Genomic DNA, 24319 nt, shown 5'->3' on the forward strand with positions numbered 1-24319 from the left:
TTTCCCCTCCTTTCTTTCCCTGACCCCTGATAGAAGCATAAAATTTTTTAAGCATCAGCAAGGTAACCAATATACACTACAGGGTAACCTATGAGTGCATTAAAATAAAGAAAAAAGGAAATGTAATAAGTGGTACAATGAATAAAAACATGAATAACTATGTCCCACTTTTAATTTCCCTGATTTGTTCCAGTTCTAATTCTTAGTTTCAAAAGGAAAATCTTGTCTGGACTGGATTCTTGGTCTACTCCTACAATGCCTAGCACAGAGTAGGTGCTATGTAAATGCTTATTCCTTTCCTTTTCTTTTAGCTGGCAGGTTCACTTTGGCAAGACCATTAAGCATTTTTCCTTCTAAACCCTGTTTCCCCCACTGGGATGGAAGGACATCCCTCTTACCCCTCAATTAAGTGTTACTAGAATTCCCAATTTAGGGTCTGAAGAAATCCAGCCCTTGCCCCATGACTGAAAAAAAAAAAAAACTATCGGCTTCCAAATTGTACTCCCTGATCTTCAATATCACGAAAACTTGTCATCTGGTCCCTAGAAGCTTACTTCCTTTGGAGGTACCCAACTAGTCATATCTATCTCCTTTCACCAGAGCATGCAAATAGAGCAATACTACATTAGATCTGAAAATACATTATAGACCGAGTCCACTCTCCTTCCATTTTATAGATTGAGAAATCAAAAAGTAAGTGACTTGCTGGTCACAAATTAATAAATGACTGACCTGGAACTAAATCCAAAGTCTTGAATTCAAGTCTACAATTAAAAAAAAAAAGTTTAAGGCAGAGGTGAAAGGCAAAATACCAAATAGGGCAGCCGCTGCCGCCCCCTCCAAAAAAAAACAAAACTTGTAAGGTGTAACCTTCTTCGCACCTTGTACCACCCCACTGGGTGGGAATAGGGGTGTCAAGGGGAAGGGAGGGGATTAGGTTTATAGTTTAGATCAGTTCTTATATAGCATAGTCCTAAATTCTAGATGTAAACCCCCTTAGGGACCAAGTCCTGGCACCCTGGCTTTTCAAGGTTTTCCTGAGCTGAGCACCATCTCACCTGCAGTCTTGGCTTCAAGGTTGCCATGACTTGGACACCCAGCACATGAAAACAGATGGACAAACACGGAAGAGAGCCCAAGCTCATTTGTTGGAGTTGAGACAAGATGGGAGGGGGAAGGTATCCCACCTTCACCGGGCCTGTGCTGTGGGGGAACTGTGACCTTCATCCTCTGGAAGCAGCAGGAAGAAAGGGGAGGTGGTGGAAGCGCAGTCAATAATTCTTTATATTATACCACATGTCCAGGCCAACTTGTCCAGAGCAATTCTCGAAACAGACTGACTGTCTGACTCTACCTTTTACGGTGATACTGCCCTACTGCTGGGTGCCTTGTGAGGTGGCCTAAGTTACTAAAGATCCTGGGAGTTTCATTTCTTTTCTAGCCTGAGATTAAATGATTCTGGGATCTAGACTTAGTTTTCTACTTCAGTGACAGGTGAAGAGGCAACTTTAAGTCCCATAGCACGTGGTGCTGCTCGGCTTTGGATACTGAGAGAAACTACTAGAACAATGAGGAATTACATTCATTCTCTCTTCTATTTTCTTGCCTCCTAAAGAGTAGCACATTTAAGTGGCTCTCTGCCATTTTACATTTCTTTGATGTTTATTTGCATTTTTTAGAGCAATAGATTACCAGACAAAAATAATCATGTCCTGAATTGGTGTTTGTTATACTCTGATTGGGGTGGGGAAAGAGAACTTTTGGATAATTAGAGTAGAATATAGAGTTCATCTGGCTGGAGACTGTCCTCTTCAGTTGGCAATCAATCTGTCACCTAGGGGCTGAAAGCATTTTATGAGTTATTCAGAATCTGTAGTTTAAGCGTTCCAGCTCTGCTGAGAAAGGAAGCCACATAGAACTAAAACCTTTGTCCTAAACTAAAGCCCTCAAGAACTAATCTAATTTCCAAAACAGATAGATCACCTTGCACCAAGGACCCTTGGATCTTCTCCATCCTGCTGCTCCTCCCCCTCTTCAAGGGAGGGAGGGTGGTAGAGAACTCAAAGAAAGTTCATGGCCTTGAATATGCCACTAATGAGTAGAGAAAAAAAGTCATACTATGTGCCAGGCACTTTACAATTATCTTATTTGATCCTCCCTCCAACCTTGGGAGGTAGGTACTATTATCCCCATTGTACAGATGAGGAAATTGAGGTAAATAGGGGTTAAATAACCTGCCCGGGGCCACACAGATATTGAGAGTATGAGGTCACATGTGAATTTGGGTCTTCCTGACTCCAGGCCCTGCACTCTATCACCAGCTGCCCCAAATTTATGGTCCCCTATTTTGCATTTAAATAACCCACAAAGGTTGAATAAATTAATTTTCAATGCAACTTTATTAAACTAACACAATACTTCTTTGCCAGCTTCCATATCACAATTCAAGATGTTGTTTTCTTTAGGGAGTGTTAGTTATTCCCTCTGAGAAGGGATATTCAAAAAGGAGAAAGTGGTCCTACAATCCAACTAAATTGGATATTTAGTTGGATTACTATTTTCTAAGGAATACTGTTTTCTAAGAAACAGAATAATTTTTCTATACTTCCCTGGGCTTGGGTCAGCTTAAACTGGCTCTGGGTCAGATGATGCTTGTCTAGATCTTGAAAACGACCGCTCTTGGAAAAGGTAGAATGAAGCTCCTGCATGTCACAACAAGCCTGTTGGAGGTTGTCTTGGAGGCTGCTTGGGAGACCTTGGACTTTAGGCATGAGGTCCATGAAGGCCAACTGTAATTTCAGGGCAATACTACGGAACATGTCCAGAGTCAGGGCTTCCAGGAGCTACCAGATAAAGGGAGATAAAGGGATAGATTTGAGCAAGTAAGCTATTGCTATTCATTCTAGTATTAATTCTAGATTTCTAAGAAAAGGCCTTAATATCCTCTGCCTTCTATCACCTCCTCTTTAATTGCTTTTGTTTAGATTTAGAAGGTGTGCGAAATTAATGAAAGGTGTGGGCCTTCCTACAAAACAAGCCTCCCCTAATCAAGCCTCCCTCAATAGCCCCACCTGAGGCCTATGAATGGGTAGAGAAGATTTTTAACTCTCATTACAAGGCCCCAGGTGGTGACATCCTACTTCTCCCCCCTCTTAATCCCAGTTACCTATTTGCTGTCTTCCTCATTTGCTTTGGGCTGTGTGTCTGAGGGTCCTGTAGAGGTCAAGTCTTTCTCAAGGCTTTTTCTTCCTACCTCTGCTAGGAGTCACCTGGCTGGGGGATCTGTGCTTGTGCAGAATCCACCAAAATAACTTCCCTCTGGGATATCTCTTCATAATCAATAATAAATTCAGCCCAAAGTTTTATCTGTCCCCATCTTCCCCTGTTCCTCCTGAAGGTCTTTTGGAATTTTGGAGAAAGATCACAAGACCCAAGTTTGAATCCTGCTTCCACTTGGAGTTGGGAAAGTAGAAACTTCCTAAGGTCCCCTTGTTTTTTTCCTTTGCTAGATGAAAGGGATGCCTCTAGGACTCCTTTCAGCTCTGTGACTATGACCTTTTCATTCTAGATCTTTTCCTTATTTTCTTTCAGCATGTTGTGGCATTATGCCTTCTCCAAGGCTGACTGTTCCTCCTCTCCAACACCCAGTACAGAGTCAGCAAGAACTAGGATACTACTTCTTTGCTCTTTCTGCTACAACTACTGCAACTCAGCAAGGAATCTGTCTTTTGAAGTTCCCTCCATCCTGTGGTTACTTGTCATCTCTGAACCTCCAGCTGGTCTTTCTACTCCCCAAGTACAATTACTTGCCTCAGTCTTTGTTACCCCAGTCTCTGCTTCCTTCAAATACCCTGGGGCCTTTTAGAGTCTAGATTCTTATGACCCTTGTCACCAAGATACACCAGAGTAAGGTTGATTTTTATACTTCTTCTGCATATTAAGTCACCTTGATATAGCTTCTTGCTCCAAAGAACAGGACACAAAAAAACAGACACAAAACACCTGACAAGTTTCCCCAAAAGCCTTGATAATCTTTTCACTAAAATACTTTCCCTTATTCCCAACCTGATATTCTCACTACTTTTCCCTTTTCATCCCCAAAACGCAAGGCAAGACAGAGGCACATTTCAAAAGCTAGCTTGAAGCTTGAGGCAATTGGGCATTTGTAATGCACAGGAGCAAAACTAAACAAATATTCATGAGGTTACCCATCTGATCCCCAGATATCAGTTTGACATTAATGTTCCATATGCCTGTAAGTCTGGTACCTGTGTATCACCTTCACACTGGTTCTTAATCCACTTGCTCCACATCTCAAATAGGGCCTTATAGTAATTCTGGCGATCCTCAGAATCTTGCTTGCATTGATAAGTCTGGTGGAACAAAGCATTTGGAAAGCTTGAAGATATAGGTCTGCCTTATAATGCTGTTCTTCAGAATTGAAGCATGCCAGATTTTTCAAGGAGTCAGAAATTTGTAATTCCTTTCCTATAGTTGGAGGCCATTCCCTTATACATGTCATCAAAAGATAATCACCATAATGGAAAAGGCCACATGGCTAAGTGGAATCTAGAAGTAAGCTTGCTTCTACCACTTTAACATCCCATCCCCCCATCACCCACACATACAACCACCCCTGTACCTTCTGGTCTACCTTGCTACTACAAGCAAGGTAAAGACCTGGCAGTGGGACTTAATAAGGTTAATTGAAGTCAAAGTTTATACAATCTTGAGCAGTATTGGGATGCAATGTCCCCAACAAAGAGTATAAACTCCAACCAGAGCTAGATGTTTCTAATATGATCAGTTCTGGGTATCATATTTTAAGATCATTGATATAGTAGAGATCAAAAGAACATTCAGAATGCTGAGAGGCCTTACGACCATGTCAGATGAATAATGTTTAGTCTAGAGAAAGGAAGACTTTAAGGCAGGGTGAGGACGGCTGTCTTCAAATACTTCAGTGAGATAATGTGGACAAGGTTAGATTTATTTTTTTTTATCTTTTTTATCTTTTTTTTAATCTATTTTTTTTAATCTTTTGCTTCTGAGAGGAGGAATGAGGGGTGGAGATGATAGAAGTTATAGCCAAAGGCAGATTTAGGTTACACATAAGGGAATTGTGTAGGGAGTGACTGGAGAAAACTTACCAATATTCAAAATGCCCTGATAATGAAATGCCTTGAGAAATAATGAACAAGTTCTTCTTTACCAGGTTGTTAAACAGAAGTTGGGTAACTGCTTGTCAGTGACTGCTATATGGAGAGGAAATAGACAGCTCTATATGACTTTTTATGCTAGATGGTCTCCAAGGTCCCTTCCAACTCACAGTCTGTAAAAATGCTGTTAGAAAGGAACTGGTTGGTTTTAGAAGTAGCTTAGAACATAGAAAATCTTACCAATTCAATCACTTCATAGAGCTGGTACGAGAGTTTTCTGATTTTGTTCTTGACATCTCTGATATTTTCCACAATATTCTTATGTGCCTGGAGGTTGCTTGGTAGAGAACCTAGTGATGTGCCTTTGTCTCTTGAAGAGTTTTCTTTAAAACAATCTTCATCTTCCTCTGAAGATGCTTGGATATTAACTATATTGAATTTTTTAAAAAGTCATTAACAATTCTACTAAAACATACTTAAACATTTACTAAGCACCTACTATGTGCTAGGCACTGTGCTAAGGGTTGGGGGGTACAAGAGGCAGCACTCCCCTCATCGATCTCACAATCTAATAGGGAACGTAACATGCCAATATATATAAAGCAGACTACATGCAGGGTAAATAGGACAATTAACAGAGGGAAGGTACAATAGAATTAAGAGGGATTAAGGACCACTAGTGAGTCCATTTTAGCAACCTTGACAGTCCACAAGATATTCCCTTTGCTTCTTTAGTGAGGAAACCTAAACTATGCAATGTGACCAAGTCCATGAGGACCTCCAGTTTTCCTTAAACCAAGGCATCAGGCACTAGAATCACAAAACAGCATCAGATTCTTATTGAGGGCTGAATATGTAACAGCTATGATAATGTTGTACTCTTAAACTTATATGCAAGTGACTAGCAGTATCTTTATGTTTAAAGGATGCTAGATGACTAAGTCATAGAGTACATCATGAAATCAGGAGTTAGGCTATTTTACACTCAAATGCAAGACTGAATAAAGATTAGAGGAATTGTATCTAGCTTGATAGTTACTAACCCATGTCCAGCGAGATTGGGAGGTATTTGTCCATATAAAGTTTTAATTCTTCTAGTGTTTGTTTCCCCTTTTGGATTTCAGACAAGATTTTCTCTTCACGAGACACAGATGTTGTAACACTATTGACACTTGTGCTATCTTGCTTGTCTGAGTCACCACTACTGTCATGGACTAATGAATCTGTTTCTTGCGATGGTTGAGATGGTTGAGATGGTTGAACCTCCATCTCTTTAGATGAATGTAATTCCTAGAAAAAGTAACAAAAATTTACAATGCCTTAGACTTTTAACATGCTTTGATTTGGTACTGCATGGAAATGCATGACACACACCCCCCCCCCTCAAATTGTCTCAATTGCAACTTATATAGACCCTGACGCGGAAATCCCCTTCCCACCACTGACCATTATTCTCATTGGCTGAGAAGCATGGTCTTACATTCTAAGTGTGAAATCTAATCAATCCTTTTTGGAACCTGGTTCAAATTTCTGGGTCCAGACTGTTACAAATACATGTCATCATATGCAAATTAGGCATTGAAAACCTGTGCAAATGAAGCATTGAAGACTCATGCAAATTGGGCATTGAGGAATTAGTGAACCATAGCTAATCACTGATCCTAATGCACTGTATAGCCTTATAAGGAAACATGACTCAAAACCTGGGCCTAAGGCCTCTTCTACTCTAGGGAAGAGTCTCCATGCTACTGAGAAGTCTTCACTAAATCTGTTCCCATTCAGTACCATCCTGCTTTTTAGCTTTCTCATATCCCCAAATATGAACTAGTACATACCCCATTTCAACCAAACTGGTTTTTTGCATCTACTGGATTATATGTTCCATTATCTCAACTTTCTTGATGCTTGCAACCATCACTATGTGAGGAAATCTAATCTATCCTAAAGGTTAGAAAGCCCTTCCCAGAATTCATAGGAATTGAAAAGTGCTGACAAGATCTACTTGAATAGAGGTCAGGAAATGTTTCCATCGTTGTGTCTCTAGCAGTGATCTTTATAGGAGGCACATAAGTTTTGGAGGGGGGTTTTTTGAGCCTCCATTAGATGAGGTAGACAAGAAAAGGATCTAGTTTACCTTATAAATATTTAGCCATTTTAAGTTTCTTTCAATAATTTCAGAGACTCCCTCTTACCTAACACTAGAATTTGTTCACATGTGCATTGTTAGTATTTTAATGTTCATTAACATGAAGGCACAAGGTTCAGTAGCAAAAAAAAAAAAAAAAGTTGGAAGGGGAAGTTCTTTGGAACAATTTAGAGAATGAAGAAGAAGAGGCATATACAGTTCTGAGAGAAGAGAGGAAAACTAGATAAGAATCCAATTACAGGTAAACAAACAAAAGTTCAGGTTAAACCAAATATGGGAGTGGTTATCAGATACTAGCCAAAAAAAAAAAAAGAACAGAAACCAAGGGAAACCTAATATTATGAAAACTTGGGTGTAGTAATGGTGGTAGAGAAACATGGTATTGAGGGGCAAACAAAAGAGGAATAGGATTGGGATGGGGGAATTGAGGAGGCTCCACATAAGGTGAAAGTCCTCAGACTTCCAGACTTCAGCCTCAGCTCAAGACTCACAAAGTTTGCTATGAAAACTTCTTGTAAAAATGGGATTGGGTATGTTCTGATATATGAAGCTGAATGACTGATAAAGGAGCAGGTACAAGGCACTGGCAGTCCTTTTGAAGGAATCCTCCCATCCTTGATGGGAAGAAAGAAGCTGGTTCTTCACATGATCTTGGTGTTGCCTTTGCTTGTCTTTATTACCTTTTATTACCTCCTTCATATATGTAGCTGGAGGGCTCTGGACCTAGAGTCAGAAGTCAGAAGACTGGAGTTCAAATCTGACTTCAGACATTTACTAGCTTTGTGATTCTGAACAAGTCACAACCTCTGCCTGTCTCACTTTTCTCAACTGTAAAAGAAGGATGAGAAAATAGCACCTATCTCACAGGTTTTTGTCAGGATCAAATGAGATACTATTTGTAAAAACACCTGACATATAGTAGGTACTTAATAAATGCTAATTCCATTCCCTCTCTACCCTTCCCCAAAACTGACTTGAATATTGTGGTCAATTACTATTGAGGACAGGGTGTGGACTTCCCTCTGTGGTAGATGAGGAAAACTTGATATTTGACTTGTATTACCCAGATTTTCTTTACAGATAAGGTTTCTTAGTCAAATGTTTCCCCTGTCGATAGTAGCTTACTACCTAGATTTTATACCAGGTTTAAGTTTATTATTTTTAGCTATTACTTTGGTGTTTATCCATTCTTTTTTTGTATAATCACTTCATAGACTCTTTACTCTGCCTTCTTCAGCTTTCCACCTTTGACTAGTGTAGACATCACTAATATATTCAAGTTAGTTCCCCTTCAAATACTTACCTTAAAAAAAAAAAAAAAAAGCTATTTGTATAGAGCCTTTTTTCAGTCTACCAGGGTTGCCTATGATCACAAGCTCTCAAATGTAGCCTTGAATTTAAAAAGAAATGGTTTAAAAAGTTTAGAAGGGCTATATGTACTACAAAACCTGTAAAAGGCCACTATGGACTATGTTCAATGCACCCAGGCTTTCTAATTACTTCTTTCTTATAATGAACTCATTATCAAGCCCTAATAGTATGCTATAAATGAAGACACTTTTCAAACATTAGACCAGGATTCTACTGTTTCCATAGAAGAATCTGAATTAACTCAGACTGATAGTAAAAATGACCTCCTGCAGTACCTGTGGTCTGTCCATTCTCTCTTGGCTGATAGGTTCACTTGAAGCTGAAAATAAAAGCATTATTAGTTAAAAAACTAGGTGTTGATGGGCATAACCTCCAATAAGGTAAATGAGTACCAGCAGTGACAAGGCTTTGAACCAAGAGCAATTAAACTACCACCTCTAAATTTTCCTTCTGACTTAAAGAAGAAAAAAAAAAAAGCTCAATTCAAGGAAGTTTCTATTTCACCAGAAATGACTATGCTGAATTCAGAAACTGATCACTCTAAAATCTTTATCATTCAGATGTTTAATAATTCTAGCTGCTTAGGCTATTTACAGCAATAATTACATATTCAGGATCTTAACTCAATGCTGTTCTTTAAGGCATTCATTTTTTACTTTCTGATTGGCACAAATACAAATAGGTATTCTAAGGTAGCATGCCATGATAGAAAGGGCGTTGCATTTAGTCAGAGAAATTGGACTCAAATCCTGCTCTACTATTTACTGCCTGTGTGACCTTGGACAGGTACCTTCCCTTTCTCTGGGCTGGGGTAATTCATTTGTAACATGGAGGGGCTAGATGAGATGATCTCTCCAGTCCCTTCCAGATCCAAATACTAGAATCTATTCTCCAGCCTTAGGCTACTACAAACATAATAAAAGGTCTTAAAGCCCCAGCTCACTGTAAGATTAGAACTTCATCTGTAGATCATAACCATCTTCTTGAGAACACTAAACAAATATTGCCAACAAAAGGAAACCTATTATTTTATTATAATATATTTATATTACCTAAGTCTTGTACTTGGAGATTGTTTCTTCCATATTCCTAGACAACAGGTCTTTGGGGTAGGGGAAAGAACAAGCAAAACAGCTATTTTGGCCCAATTTTGGAAGTAACCAGAGCTCTCAACTAATTCTGGGTCAAAACTCAGATTCTAGAGTTATTGAATATGATATTTTAAAGTTCCTTTAGTCCTGACCAACAAGAGGGAGTCTTGCTTGACTTAGTAGACAAATGTTGTCAAATCTAAATCCAAGTTTTAACCCATTAAACAGACAGTACTATTTTACTTGGTCAATTTAAAACATGCCAGCAATTAGGACCATCTCTTCTTTCAAGAGGCTCTACTAAGAGCATCAGTGCCAGTTCTAATCAAAGCAATGTGTCTTACTTTTGGCATTGAGCCTCACCACACTCTGTCTGGCATCATTCAATTTATCAGGAACAGTTTTCCCCATCTCTGAAGGGCTTGCTCTGGTTTCTGCAAGACCGAGACCCTTTTTGGCAATAGTAAATATACAGTTCATGCAAGCCTTCTTTGTGCCAGTTGTAGTGACATGGTCAAAGTCACACCCAGGCAATTTTCTCTTCCCACTCCAATCTAAAAAGAAAGTATGACTAATTACATGATTCTCAAAGAGATGTTACATTATATTGGGTGGAAGTAATCCAAGGAATTCTATATAGCAGAAGAACACATTTGGCCATGCAGTATATTGGAAAGAACACCTGATTAGGAGTTAGAACACCTGGGTTTGATTTCTGCCACAGCTGTAATGTTGGGCAAGTACTTTTAAAAATTTAGTTTGTTTCTAGGTATCTCAATGGATAGAGCCAGGACTGGACTCAGGAAGACCCAGTTTTAAATCTGGCCTCAGATACTTACTGTGTGACTGAGCAAGTCACTGACCCCTATTTGCCTCAGTTCCCTCATCTGTAAAATGAGGTGGAGAAGGAAATGACAAACTACTCCAGTATCTTTGCCAAGAAAGCCCCAAATGGGGTCACAAAGAGTTAAGGTGTGACTGAAAAATGACTGTACAACAAATTTATTTCTTTATCTGAAAGATGGGAGATACATGAAAGAACAAGCAAATTACCCAAGCTATCCAAAAATGTGAACAAATGATCCAAACTTTTGGGTGCTGACCAAAAAGAGGGAGGTGGGGAAATCTGCCAATGTCTAAGAAGGATGCGACACCAGTCGATGTCCCCATATCCTTTGGGCCTTGTTTCTCCTCCCTTTACTGCACCTTTCCCCTCCATGCCACACCCTTTCCTGTTTCTCCCCCTCTTTTTGTTGTGCTGTCCTAAATATGCAAACTTCTATAAGGACTCTGAACTCTTTGGGTTCCACATGTGTGTTCATTTCTCTTGTAATAAACCTGGTTTTCGTATAAGTCTCATGATGTTGTGACTGGCTGTTGACACAACTGTAGTATAATTCTAGAGAAGACTCACCTCAATGCCATCTGTGCATCTAGATCTAATTTTTTAAATAGTTTTGAAAAAAAATAACCTACTTATTCCAAGGGATCATGAAGTAGTGGAGCAGGGGGGAAGCTCTGAATTGGGGGATCAGAAGACTTCAGTTTAAATTCTGGCTTAATTTTTTTTGAAAGACCTCTTAGGAAGTAACTTAACTCTTTGGGCCTTAACTTTTCTCAATTACAGAATAAGACAACTGGACCAGATGAGTGTAAAGTGCCATCAACCTCCGGGCCCTAAAATGCAATCAACTGCCACCCCTGATTAGTTCTTCACCCATTTTTATATTCTGAACTGCAACTTGACTCTGGTTCTAGTCTTTGCTTGAACACACAATAAAAACTCTTCACTGAACAATAAATGTGCCATTTCAAATAATCTTAAAGTTTCTCTACCCAGCTGTATTATAATAGCCACACACAACTCTTAGAGTCAAGGCTCTTTTTCCTTCATATATTTCCTTAAAAGGAGAGTAGTATTCCTGTATAGACGAGAACATCCCCACTGAATTAAAGGACTAAACCCTTCAGCACAGCATGTCTCATTCTCCCCACTTACCTAGTGACAATCTCTGAGAACACAGCCCCTGAAGCTACTTTGACTTTCTCATCATATATATACACTTGGGTGGTGAGTGGGCATTGAAACTTTATCATTGACAGATGAAGTAAATAAACAATCACTAAGTTGATTTCAGGTCCTGCTGCTAGTGAAGGCCACAATGAAAGTGGGTGGCAGAATTAGGAAGGAGTCAATGACTTGAAAGGTTCTACATTAGTTCTCACACTTGTAATTCTTACTGACAGAGCCTTTCTGATTATACAGTATATGTTCAAAAAAACATTAATTTATCTTGCACAGTTTATATAACCTTCTTCATAGTCCTACCTGAATTATTTTATTACTGTATAAATAGATTGGAAATTTAAAAGATTTCTAAAAGATTCTTTCCTTACATACAGCCCTCTGAAGAATAGGGCTATTTCAATTAAGCATAGGTAAACAGATAGATTATAATCTACAGATTCATCCACTTACCAATCATTTATTAGTTGCAACATTGTGGGGAAAGGGAGGAGAAGAAATAAAGAGGGATAATAATGTCAAGAGGGATTTCATTAGGATTAATTACCCCTTCTACCTTCTTTCCTTCCCTGTAAGAATATGGTCAATCAGGTGGTCCATCCTCTCTTACTAAGTTCTGCCTGATTGATGGTCTCCTCTTTATACATTGCCAAGTAAAGTGATTTATCCTTTCATTCATGTAATATGACTACATGATTGAAAGTTGATGCTGCAATAGCATCTCTGAGTAAATGATGTAGAAAAGTAATTGAAATGAGAAAGGTTAAGGAAAACTAGGCTGGTGTGTGTGTGTGTGTGTGTGTGTGTGTGTGTGTGTGTGTGTGTGTGTGTGTGTGTGTGTGTTCAACTGTAGGAGAAAGCATGCTGCATATATTTATATAAATAAGTCTATGTATCATAAGTGTAAGGGAATATGGGGGGTACTGGCAGCTGGGAGGGAAATTAAGAAAGGCCTAATGTTCAGAGAGGTGGTGGAACTGAGTGCTACCAGGAATTTTAAGGGGTGTAAATAAGGAGTAAAGGCATTCCAGGCTAGAAAGACAACCAGTGAAAAGACAGACAGGTATGCTATGTAATAGGTGAGGAACCATAAGGAGGATAGCCTATCTGAAATGCTGAGTGTGTGGGGGGAGTAATGTATAATAAGTTTGCAAAGGTAGGCTGGAGCCAAGGAGTGAAAGGTTTTAAATGCCAGACAGAGGAGTTTCTCTTTGATTCTATGGGTTATAGGAAGGAACCACTAGAATTTGTTGAGCTGGGAAGTGGCATGGTTAGACCTTTGCTTTAGGAAAATCATTTTGGGAATTTTGTGGAGGATTGGAGAGAGGAGAGACTGGAAGTTATGAGTCTAATTAGGATGCTACTGCAATAGGACAGGTGAGAAGTGTTGAAGGCCTGAACTAGGGTTGTGGTTGTGAGACTGGGTAGGAGGGGAGAAATGCAACCTATACAAGGATGGAAATCTTTGTGGAATCTCAGTGGGAGGAAGGAAGGAAGGAAGGAAGGAAGGAAGGAAGGAAGGAAGGAAGGAAGGAAGGAAGGAAGGGAGGAAGGAAGAAAAAATTTCAAAAGTGTTGACTTCTGGGGAAAAGATAATTTCTGTTTTAGGGCATGTTGAGGTGAGATTGAAATGTCCATTAGGCAGTTGATGATAACAAGACTGGAGCTCAGCAGATAGATAAACAATAAATAATATATATAGATCTGGGAGTCATCTACAGAGAGATGATCATTAAACATTTGGAAGTTATGAAGTACATTGGTCTCTAGTTATATAATCCCCATCAGTGGAGAGCAGGGGAAGTTTGGAAGTTTGTCAAGATCATCAATGTCTATTAAAGAGAATACTTTAGCTAAGTTAGACTGTAATAGTACTATTTGACATATGTATATATCACTCCGTGGCTTACAAATTGCTTTATATAAATTATCTCATGGGATCATCACAACGATTATGATGTACGGCAGTCATTATTATGACTGTTTCTAGAGATGAAGAAACAAACTCAGAAGGACAAAGTGACTTGCCCAGACATATGAAATCAACTAGTTTCTCAGCGAGGTATTTGGAGCAATATCACAAGAGCTGACCAGGCATCTTGAGTATACTAGAATCTAAAACTCAGAGTTTTCATATAGTAGTAATAATCACTCAACCTGCATGGAGCTGGACATAGAGGAGTTGAAAATACTCCCCAAAAGCCATCTGGCAAGGTTAAGAATTATATATACATAAACACAAACATATGCATATATTTAATATACACACATACATATATGTATACACACATACAGTATAACATTTACTTTGGAATAAAAGGTTTTCTCTCATTGTTTCACAACATAAGGCATTTGTATGATGGTACCAAAAAGCCTAGCCAGGCATTCAGCTGAAATCAATGTTCTTTTGTGGCCCTAGGGAAGCTGGCTGAGAAAATAATCTTTCTGAGAGAGTCATATTGACAGGTATTGATATATTTGAAAATTAGGAACTCCTGGACTAAGTGCGGCAGATTGATTTCAAGCACTCAGATACTGAAATGGAACTGTGATCTCATCTATTCCAAAGTCCCCTCAAGCAGTGTTGATTACAACTTATCCAGGCCTATCCATCTTGTATTATTTTTGTCCATCCCCTCCCATAAGTTTGTCACAGATAGTCTACCCACCATCCCAGAGACCTTTTTCACTTTCTCCTGATATTTCAAGGTCATGTCACCAATAAGTTTACTTGCCCACCTGTTTACTCCTTTTCTCTCACCCATGTCTTCCTTGTATCATACAATTCCTTTTAGTTTATGTGGGATAGTCTGCACATATCCACTATGAACCCTTTGCTGTCATCTGTGTGATATTCATTTTTAATTACTTGGAGACAGCCATAGTCCATGTCTTAGTGTCATATAGCAACACCACTAGAACATTGGTATTGAAAAGGATGGGCCTTTGCTTTCATGGGAAGCTTCAGTAAAAGAGCATTACAGTTTCCAAAAGGCCCTTCTTTCCCTGAGGTACAACTCTGGACCCAACTCATTGTCCATCCGTACTGTGGACAATCAACACTGAAACATCAACACTGGGCCCACCCAAACTCTTTTGAGTGCATACATATCTCTTCCAGGAGGCTTTCCACTGTTCATGGGTTTGATGCAGTTAGCACAATGTCATCCACAAAAAGAACCATCTGGAGGAGCTCTCCATCTGCAGGACTCTGATGAATAGGATGGAGGGAAATACACAGGTAGTAACCATAAGTGTGAGTGTGAATGGAATGAATTCTCCCATAAAATGGAAGTGGATAACATTACTAGCACTGAAATGTTCTCATAGAACCATTAGGGCAGGACCTGTTTTTGTTTTTATATTTCCATTTCTAGAATAGTGCCTGGCACCTATTAAATGCTTATTATTGAATTGAAGTAAATAATATAGAACTCCAGGACATTTCAGGATCCTGCAATACTGCATTTTGAAAAAAACAATGATCTCTACTCCTCTGGGACTAAAGAATTAGGTCAATTTAAGCATATATATGCACACACATATATGTATTCTTAATGAATTAAAATACGTCCTTGTGGAGGGGTGAAGGGGCAAAAGTTGGAAAGTGCTGGCTCATGGTCATTATGGAGGAGGAAAAGGAGGCGGAGGGCAAGAATAGTTGTTGAAGGGACATCAGAAGGAGAAGAAGGAGCTGCAGGCCAAAATTCAAAGTATGAAAAATGCTGTTCCCAATAATGACAAAATGAGGAGAAAGCAATTGATCAAGGATGCTGCTAAACTGGAAGGAGAAATGGAACAGAAACACAAAAAAGAACTGGAGAATTTGAAGCTGACTTCACATGCAAAGAATAAGATAGACTCTGTTGTTAACATTTATAGCTTGGATATTGAGAATCAGCAGCCTTGGATATCAAAAGCACACAACAGGCAGGCAAAAAAAGCCGCATTTAAGGAAAGGGAAGAAAGAATAGCAGAAGCTGAAATTAAAAACTTATTTGGAGCCAGACATCTAGAAAAGTCAGAAACTTGCACAAATTTTGGCAGCTAGACATTTTGTGTTCAGCCTTCATTGCCAAAGAAGACCACACCAGCTAGACATTTAGAGATTAAATAGATTCCATAAGATGACCTCTGTATGTACCAAGCTATTGAAGACCAGCTGAAGGAACAGGAGTGCCCCCTGATTGTAGACAACTTAAGAAGTCAAACTGCTGAATATATGCAAAATCAACGTAGAAGACTTCCTGCCAATCTTAACTAATTCTAACACAGGAGATACATACATACATACATATGTGTGTGTGTGTGTATATATATAGATATATAGATATAGATATATATATGTATACTCCAGGTAAAGATTTTAGTGTAATTTGCATTCCCTATTGTGCTTTTTCTTCAAACTAACTAAACACTGTATGAAAGGATTATATATTCTATCCCCTCCTCAAATTTATCCCTGTGGGAAAAATCATTATAACCTAAATACTATAATGTCTAAAGATTTAATTTTTTATGTGTAGCACATGATTATAGATGTTAGTAGGTATTGCACTGTCAGAATAATTTTTTCAAGTGGTTACCTGTTAAGAAGATAAACTACATTCATCATATTGTGTGGGGATGAAATAGGAATAGAATTAATCATTATCTGAAAGATTTATAAACTGCCACCTTTGTGCAAGGATTTGTATCTGTATGCTGGTGGGGACCTAAAACACAGGAATACAGCCTCTTCCTAAAAACTGCTACAAGGAACCCATGCTGATGATTATATCTTATGTGGAAAAAAGGCAAATCCTAGACCTCCTTCCCCCAGATGACTTTGTTTCCTTGACCCATGTGTTTAAGGAACAAAGATTTAATTTTAGTCTAAGCAAAAGATGATTAGGAAAATAAATCTACAGATTAATCAACATTCTAAAAAAAAATTACACCCTTGCCTGGAAGAATCAAGTACTGTGATGTCGAATTCCTCACATCTAACAGGTTGACTAAGTACTTATTGTTTTCAGGTACATCTTCTACGTCTTTCTAGGAGTGTACAGTTGAAGAGCCAAAAGGTAACATACTGTCCTTTAGTGTCCTTATGGGTCAAACTCTACCAGTAACCCTTGAACATAAGTTTGGATGAAAGGGCATTCATTAAGTGATTGCTATGTGCTGAAAACTCTGCCAGGTTCAGTACAAAAGTAAGACAGCCCTTGCCTTCAGTGAGCTTCCATTCTTCTATTTTTATGATGTCCATTGCAAATCAATTTTATTCTTCACCATAAGAATAGCATTTCTACATGTTTACAGTACTGAAAATGTACAAATGTTGCTCACTTTTCTTCCTCTGCCCACTTTCAAGTATTCAGAATGTCTAGTTATACACAGTAGCTCAAATGCTATTTTTAACCTACCGTTTGCCTTGGCTACAAATTTGAGTTGTTTAACTTTTGGAGACTTGTGTGAAATCTCCCTCTTCCAGTTCACTTAGCCCATTTCTTCTATGTTGGGTCTAGAGGGAGCAACCTCAGATAGGTCTATTCCATCCACCAGGGAATCCACTAGGTGTGGTGTAGTCATGATCCCTGCACTCTGGTGCAGCTTAGTAATGTTAGGCTTGCATGCTGTCCCCATTTCTTTCTATCAATGCTCACATTTTTCCTTCATAGTTGTCTGGTTCTTATGCAGCCAGCTGATTATTTCATTACATTTGTCAAGGATCATCTATCTTCATCAATGGGATCAAAGTCAAATAGAAATGGCAGCCACAAAACCAAACATAAGGATCCCTTCAGGTCATATATTGACTTAAAAATACACGTTATTAACATGATCTATGTTCCACTGCATTTTTGTTTATTGTGCTAAATATTTCCCAATTATGTCTTAATCTGTTTTGGTAGCATGTTTGACTCCTCTGGTCTTCATTGCCAATTTTGCCTTGGAGTCTGTGGGGGAGCCATGTTTTCCCTCTCTGGTGATTTGTATCCTGTAACTATGGGTACTTGGTCTTTCTGGATTGAAAGTAAATCTCCTTATGTGTTGTTTTCCCTATTAGAATATGATCTCGAGGATAAAGGCTGCCTTAATTTTCTACTTGGGTCCCTAGCATTAGCACACACATGTAGTAAGCACTTAATAAATGCTTTTCCATTCTATTTCATTGTTACCTTCCTAATGACCTTTTGTCATTAAGCGAGGCTGCAATAAGGCCTTACTAAGACATCTGAGGCTGCATCTCTGATCTGTCAGCACCTCTTTGAGACTCTCCCATATTAATCTCTGTGAAGATTTGAGTGTCTTCTACACACAATTGTATAATCAGCACCACGGATTCATTAATCAATAAGCACTTATTGAGTACTTACTATGTGTCATATACTATACTAAGCCCTGGGGTTACAAAAAGAAAAAGCAAAAACAATTCTTGTCCTTGCTGCTTCTTAACCTGTTTTGTCAGAAAGCTTGGCATAGGATTGGGGACCAGCTGCACAAATCATAAGTGGAATCAGAAAGGGCCTTCTTCAAATAGGATTGGCCCTTCCACAGCACTGTCACCACACCTCTGGGTCTATGATAATAATAATAGCTAACCTTTATATAACACTGGCAGCTAGAGGGTGCAATGTATAGAGCACCAGGCCTAGATTCAGGAAGTTCAAATCCAGCCTGTGACACTAGCTGTGTGACCCTGGGCAAATCATTTAACCCTGTTTACCTCAGTTTCCTTATCTATAAAATGAGCTGGAGAAGAAAATGGCAAACCATTCCAGTATCTTTGCAAGAAAACCCCAAATGGGGTCACAAAGAGTTGGATACAAATGAAACAACTGAACAACATAGAGCAACTTGAAGATTTGTAAAGCACTTTACAAATATCTCCTTTTATCCTCCTAACAACACCAGGAGGCTGTTACTATTTTTATCCTTTTTTTATGGTTGAGGAATTGAGGCAAATAGAGATTAAGTGACTTGCCCAGGATCATATAGCTAGTAAGTATCTGAGACTGGATTTGAACTCAGGTCTTTCTAACCCCAGGCCAATGTTCTGTTCACTGCATCACTTAGCTGCAGTTGTAGTCTTTTCCTGACCAGAACTTGTTCTTGTATCACCATCCACCTATAACAGGCAGCAAGAGCAAACAGCAGCCTTCCTCAGTGTGAAATTTCTTGGCACCACATGGTCTATTATATAAATAGAGAGTGCTAAGACATCAAGACATTATAAATAAATGTTTAAAAGGCAGAAAGACTACATCTCTTACAGATCTAGCTGTTCAATAAAATTATCCAGTAAAATAGTCATTCATACAGGAAACAAGAGCAAAACATATAACTCTAAACTGCAGCTAAGTGATGACATCCTGAATAATGAATGGATCAAAGAATAAACTATAAAAAAGTAGCTATGTAAAAGATGATGATAAAAGTAAGACAATTTGGGTAATGTAACTAAAGCAACTATGATTTGGTTCTCCAGTGAATCTGAGATTATGGGATCATAGAGTTAGAGATGGAAAACCATCTGGTCTAGCCTTCTCATTTTACCGTTGAGCTAACTGAGGCCGAGAGATTAACGTTATAATTGAGGCAACTAATGGCCACAAAAATTCTGTTCCTATACTTCATTCTAGCATGGAGGTGGCCCTGGGTTCCCATTTACTACACTGTGAAAGGACATGATCTGACAGGTTATATAACATGTTGGAAAGGCTTCTAGTATAGTTCCAGTGGCAGAACTAACAAAACTGACTGCTCAAGTGCTTCCCATAATGTCTAGTCTCTATAGTTCTATGTCCTTTCTAATTATGTACATAAGAATATAGTTTTGCTTCTTAGAATTTTGTAACTGCAAGTGGTCTTCATCCTCACCGTAAGACATATAAATAGATCAGTATCATTGGCTATGAAGTATATACATGTATGCACACATTTATAAATAGCTGTGGTAGAGGTGGGGAACCTGTAGCCTCAAGGCCACATGTGATGAGATGTTGGTCTATACCTATTATTTCCCAAACTGTTCTCCAGTTTTCCCTGCAGTTTTTATTAAATGGTGAGTTCTTATTGGGAGAGCGTGGATCTTTGGGTTTATTTAACATTAGGCTACTATGGTCATTTTACTAGTGTGTATTGTATACATAATCTATTCCATGACCCACCATTCTATTTCACAGCCAGGACCAGATTGTTTTGATGATTATCACTTTATAATAGATTTTGAGATTTGGTATGGTCAGATCATCTTCTTCACATTTTTTTTCAATAATTCTTTTGATAATCTTGACCTATCTATCTAATATTGAACTAGCCCTGTACTCCTGGTGTTAACTCCCATTTGGTCACAGTGTATGATCTTCTTGCTAGTGTTTTACTTAGAATTTTTGCATCAATATTCATTAAAGAAGTTGATCTGTCTTTGTTCTTTCTGGGTTAGTTATAAGCACCATATATGTGTTATAAAAAGAATTTGGAAGGACTCCTTTGCCTATTTTTCCAAATAATTTATATAGTATTGGAATTCATTGTTCTTTAAATATTTGGTAGGATTCACTTGTGTATATGTCATGGGAATTTTTTCTTAGGGAGTTCATTGATGGCTTGTTCAATTTCTTTTTCTTAAAAAGGTTTTCTATTTCTTTTGTTAATCTGGGCAATTTATATTTTTTGTAAATATTTATCCATTTCACTTAGATTGTCAGGTTTATTGGAATATAATTGAGCAAAATAACTCCTAATGATTGCTTTAATTTCATCTTTATTCGTGGTGAATGCACCCTTTTTATTTTTGATACTAGTAATTTTCTTTTCTTTTTTAAAAATCAAATTAATCAGTGCTTTAGCTATTTTATTGTTGCTGTTTTACAAAACTGGCTTCTAGTTTTATTTATTAGTTCTACAGTTTTTTTCAATTTTAGTAATCACTCCTTTGGTTTTCAGATTTTCAATTTGGTGTTTAACTGGGAATTTTTAATATGTTCTTTTTCTAGGGTTTTTTTTTTTTTGGTTGCATGTCATTTCATTGATCTTCTCTTTCTCCATTTTATTCATGTAAAACTGTTTAGAGATATAAATTTTCCCCAAAGTACTGCTTTGGCTGTATTCCATAAATTTTGGTATGTTACTTCATTGTTGTCATTCTCTTTAATGAAATTATTGTTTCTATGATTTGTTCTTTAACCCCCTCATTTTTTAGGATTAAATTATTTAGTTTCCAATTAATTTTTAATCTGCATTTCTATAGCTCATTATTGAATATAATTTTTATTGCATTATGATCTGAAAAGGATATATTTACTATTTCTACTTTTCTGCATTTGTTCATGAGGTTTTTATGCGCTAATGTATGGTCAGTTTTTGTATAGGTGTCCTGTATCACTGAGAAAAAAAGTATATTCCTTTCTATTCCCATTTAGTTTTCACAAAAGATGTCTATCTTATCTGACTTTTCTAAAATTCTATTCATTTCCTTAACTTTTTTCTTGTTTATTTTTTGGTTAGATTTATCTAGTTCTGAAAGAGACAAGTTGAGGTCTCCCATTGACACAGCTTTACTCTCTGTTTCCTCCTGTGACTCATTTAACTTTTCCTTTTAAGAATTTGGATGCTGTACAATTTGTGCACATATTTAGTATTGATATTACCCCATTGTCTATGGTTTTGTTATTCTTGTTGTTCAGTTGTGTCAGCAGTGTCCAACACTTCTTGACCATTTTGGGGGTTTTCTTCACAAAAATACTGAAGTGATTTGCCATTTCCTTCTCCAGTTATTTTGCAGAAGAGGAAACTGAGGCAAATGGGGTTATATGACTTGCCCAATGCACACAATTAGTGTTTGCAGCCAGATTTGAATTGAGGAGGATGAGTCTTCTTGACTCCAGGCTCAACATTCTAGCTAGCTACCTAGCTGCCTTGTCTATAGTACCTTTTTTTAGAAAAAAATGGAGCTTCCCTGCCTGTCCCTATTAACTAGATCTCTCTGTGCTTTTGCTTTGTCTGAGATCAGGATTGCTACCTTTGCTTTTTTTTTTAACTTTAGCTGAAACATAATAGATTGTCCTCTAGTCCTTTAATTTTACTCTGTGTGCGTCTCTCTGCTTCTGTGTGTGTCTTCTCTGTATTTCTTGTAAACAATATATTATAGGATTATGTATTATTTATTCATTTATTTTTGGTTTTCAACATTCATTTCCACAAGATTTTGAGTTCCGAATTTTCTCCCCTTCTCTCTCCTGCCCTCCACCCTGAGATGACATGCGTTCTAATTACCCCTTGCCCCAATCTGCCCTCCTTTTTATCATCACTGACTCTTATCCCCTTCCCCTTTACTTTCTTGAAGGGCAAGACAGATTTTTATACCCCATTGCTTGTATATCTTGTTTCCCAGTTGTATGTAAAAACAATTTCTCAACATTTCTTTTTAAAACTTTGTTTCAAATTCTCTTCCTTCTTCCTTCCCCACCCACCCTCATTGAGAAGGCAAGCAAATTAATATACGTTATACATGTGCAGTTATGTAAAACACTTCCATAATAATCATGTTGTGAAAGACTAACTATATTTCCCTCTATCCTATTCTGCCCCCCCAGTTATTTTCTATTTTCTCCTTTGACTCTGTCCCTTTTAAAAAATGTTTGCTTCTGACTACCTTCTCCAGCAATGTGCCATCCCTTCTATGATCTCTCCCTTTTATCCCTTTCCCTCTACTTTCCTGTAGGGTAAGATACTCAATTGAGTCTGTATGTCATTCCCTCCTTAAGCCAAATCTGATGAGAGTAAGGTTCACTCACTTCTCATCTCCCCCCTTTTCCCCTCTATTTTGAAACCTTTTTCTTGCCTCTTTTAAGTGAGATAATTTTCTCCATTTTATCTCTCCCTTTCTCCATCTCCCAATATATTCCTCTTTCACCCATTAATTTTAGTTTTTAGCTGTCCCTTCATATTCAACTCACCCCGTCCGTCCGTCCGTCCGTCTGTCTGTCTATTTCCTTCAACTACCCTAATACTGAGAAAGGTCTCATGAGTTACAAATATCATCTTTCCATGTAGGAATATAAACAGTCCAATTTAATAAGTCTCTTATGATATCTCTTTCCTGTTTACCTTTTCATGCTTCTCTTGATTCCTGTATTTGAAAGTCAAATTTTCTATTCAGCTCTGGTCTTTTCATCAAGAATGCTTGAAAGTCCTCTATTTCATTGAAATCCCATTTTCCCCCCTGAAGTATTATATTTAGTTTTGCTGAGTAGGTGATTCGGGCTTTTAATCCTAGCTCCTCTGACCTCCAGAATATCATATTCCAAGTCTTTCAGTTTCTCAATGTAAAAGCTGCTAGATCTTGTATTAACCTGATTGTATTTCCACAACACTCAAATTGTTTCTTTCTGGCTGCTTGCAATATTTTCTCCTTGACCTGGGAACTCTGGAATTTGGCTACAATATTTCTAGGAGTTTTCCTTTTAGGATTTCTTTCCAGAAGTGATCAGTGAATTCTTTCAATTTCTATTTTACTTTCTGGTTCTAGAGTATCAGGGCAATTTTCTTTGATAGTTTCTTGAAAGATGATATCTAGGCTTTTTTTTAATCAGGTAGCCCCATAATTTTTATATTATCTCTTCTGGATCTATTTTTCAGATCAGTGGTTTCTTTCAATGAAATATTTCACATTGTCTTCTATTTTTCATTCTTTTGTTTCTGTTTTATAATTTCTTGATTTCTCATGAAGTCATTAGCTTTCATTTGCTCCATTCTAATTTTGAAGGAATTATTTTCTTCAGTGAGCTTTTGGACCTCCTTTTCTGTTTGGCCAATTATGCTTTTTAAGCATTCTTTTCTTATTGGCTTTTGGGATCTCTTTTTCCACTTGGGTTAGTCTATTTTTTTAAGGTATTATTTCCTTCAGTACTTTTTTTGGGTCTCCTTTAGCAAACTGTTGACTCATTTTTCATGTTTTCTTGCATTGCTCTCATTTCTCTTCCCAATTTTTCCTCTCCTTCTCTTACTTGATTTTCAAAATCCTTTTTGAGCTCTTCCATGGCCTGTAACCAATTCATATTTTTCTTGGAAGCTTTTGACGTAGGAGCTCTGACTTTGTTGTTTTTTTCTCCTATGTTTTGATCTTCTTTGTCACCAAAGTAAGATTTTATAGTCTGAGTTCTTTTACTCATCTTCCCAGCCAAATACTTCACTTTCTAACTCTTTGTCAAGACAGGATTCTGCTTCCAGTGGGGGTGGGGGTGGGGGTGGGGGTACTGTCCCAGGCTTCAGGGACTTTGTATCAGCTGCTTGATGATTCCCCATGGTCTGTTAGCCCAGAGTTCCAGAAGCAGCTTTTGCGACAGCTGCTGCTGCTGCTGCTGCCACCACCATCACTACCCAACCCCAGGGCTGGGGCTTGACCTGGCTAGATGGCACACTCCTCTTTCACCCAGTTCCCACAGAGTTTTCCCACTGATATTTTTGACATTTGTGGGTTGATAAGTCTGAAAACTGCCACAACTCCCTATGATTCAGTCCCTTGAGGCCTGCTCTG

At 38.1% G+C, this 24319-nt stretch overlaps 1 protein-coding gene and 1 pseudogene across 2 annotated transcripts in view; one reads left to right on the forward strand and one right to left on the reverse strand.

Annotated features, from left to right (window-relative positions):
• Nucleotides 1–2380: 2380 nt before the first annotated feature.
• LOC140496686 (perilipin-3-like) overlaps nt 2381–24319 on the reverse strand; it is a 29629-nt gene continuing 7690 nt past the window's right edge. Inside the window, exons 1-6 of one of the 2 annotated variants that reach the window (XM_072596770.1) lie at nt 11767–11892; nt 8952–8995; nt 6203–6449; nt 5400–5587; nt 4269–4373; nt 2381–2843 (exon numbers count right to left, since the gene is read on the reverse strand). In XM_072596770.1, coding sequence (XP_072452871.1) covers nt 2562–2843; nt 4269–4373; nt 5400–5587; nt 6203–6449; nt 8952–8966 — 837 coding nt within the window. In that variant the 5' untranslated portion in view covers nt 8967–8995; nt 11767–11892 and the 3' untranslated portion in view covers nt 2381–2561. Of the gene's footprint in view, nt 2844–4268; nt 4374–5399; nt 5588–6202; nt 6450–8951; nt 8996–11766; nt 11893–24319 lie in introns of those variants that run through there. The other variant, XM_072596771.1, reaches the window with a different exon arrangement.
• Nucleotides 13405–24185, forward strand: LOC140532124 (deubiquitinase OTUD6B-like; annotated as a pseudogene).

This window comes from Notamacropus eugenii, chromosome 3, assembly GCF_028372415.1.
Source record: "Notamacropus eugenii isolate mMacEug1 chromosome 3, mMacEug1.pri_v2, whole genome shotgun sequence".
NCBI classification, from domain to species: domain Eukaryota; kingdom Metazoa; phylum Chordata; class Mammalia; order Diprotodontia; family Macropodidae; genus Notamacropus; species Notamacropus eugenii.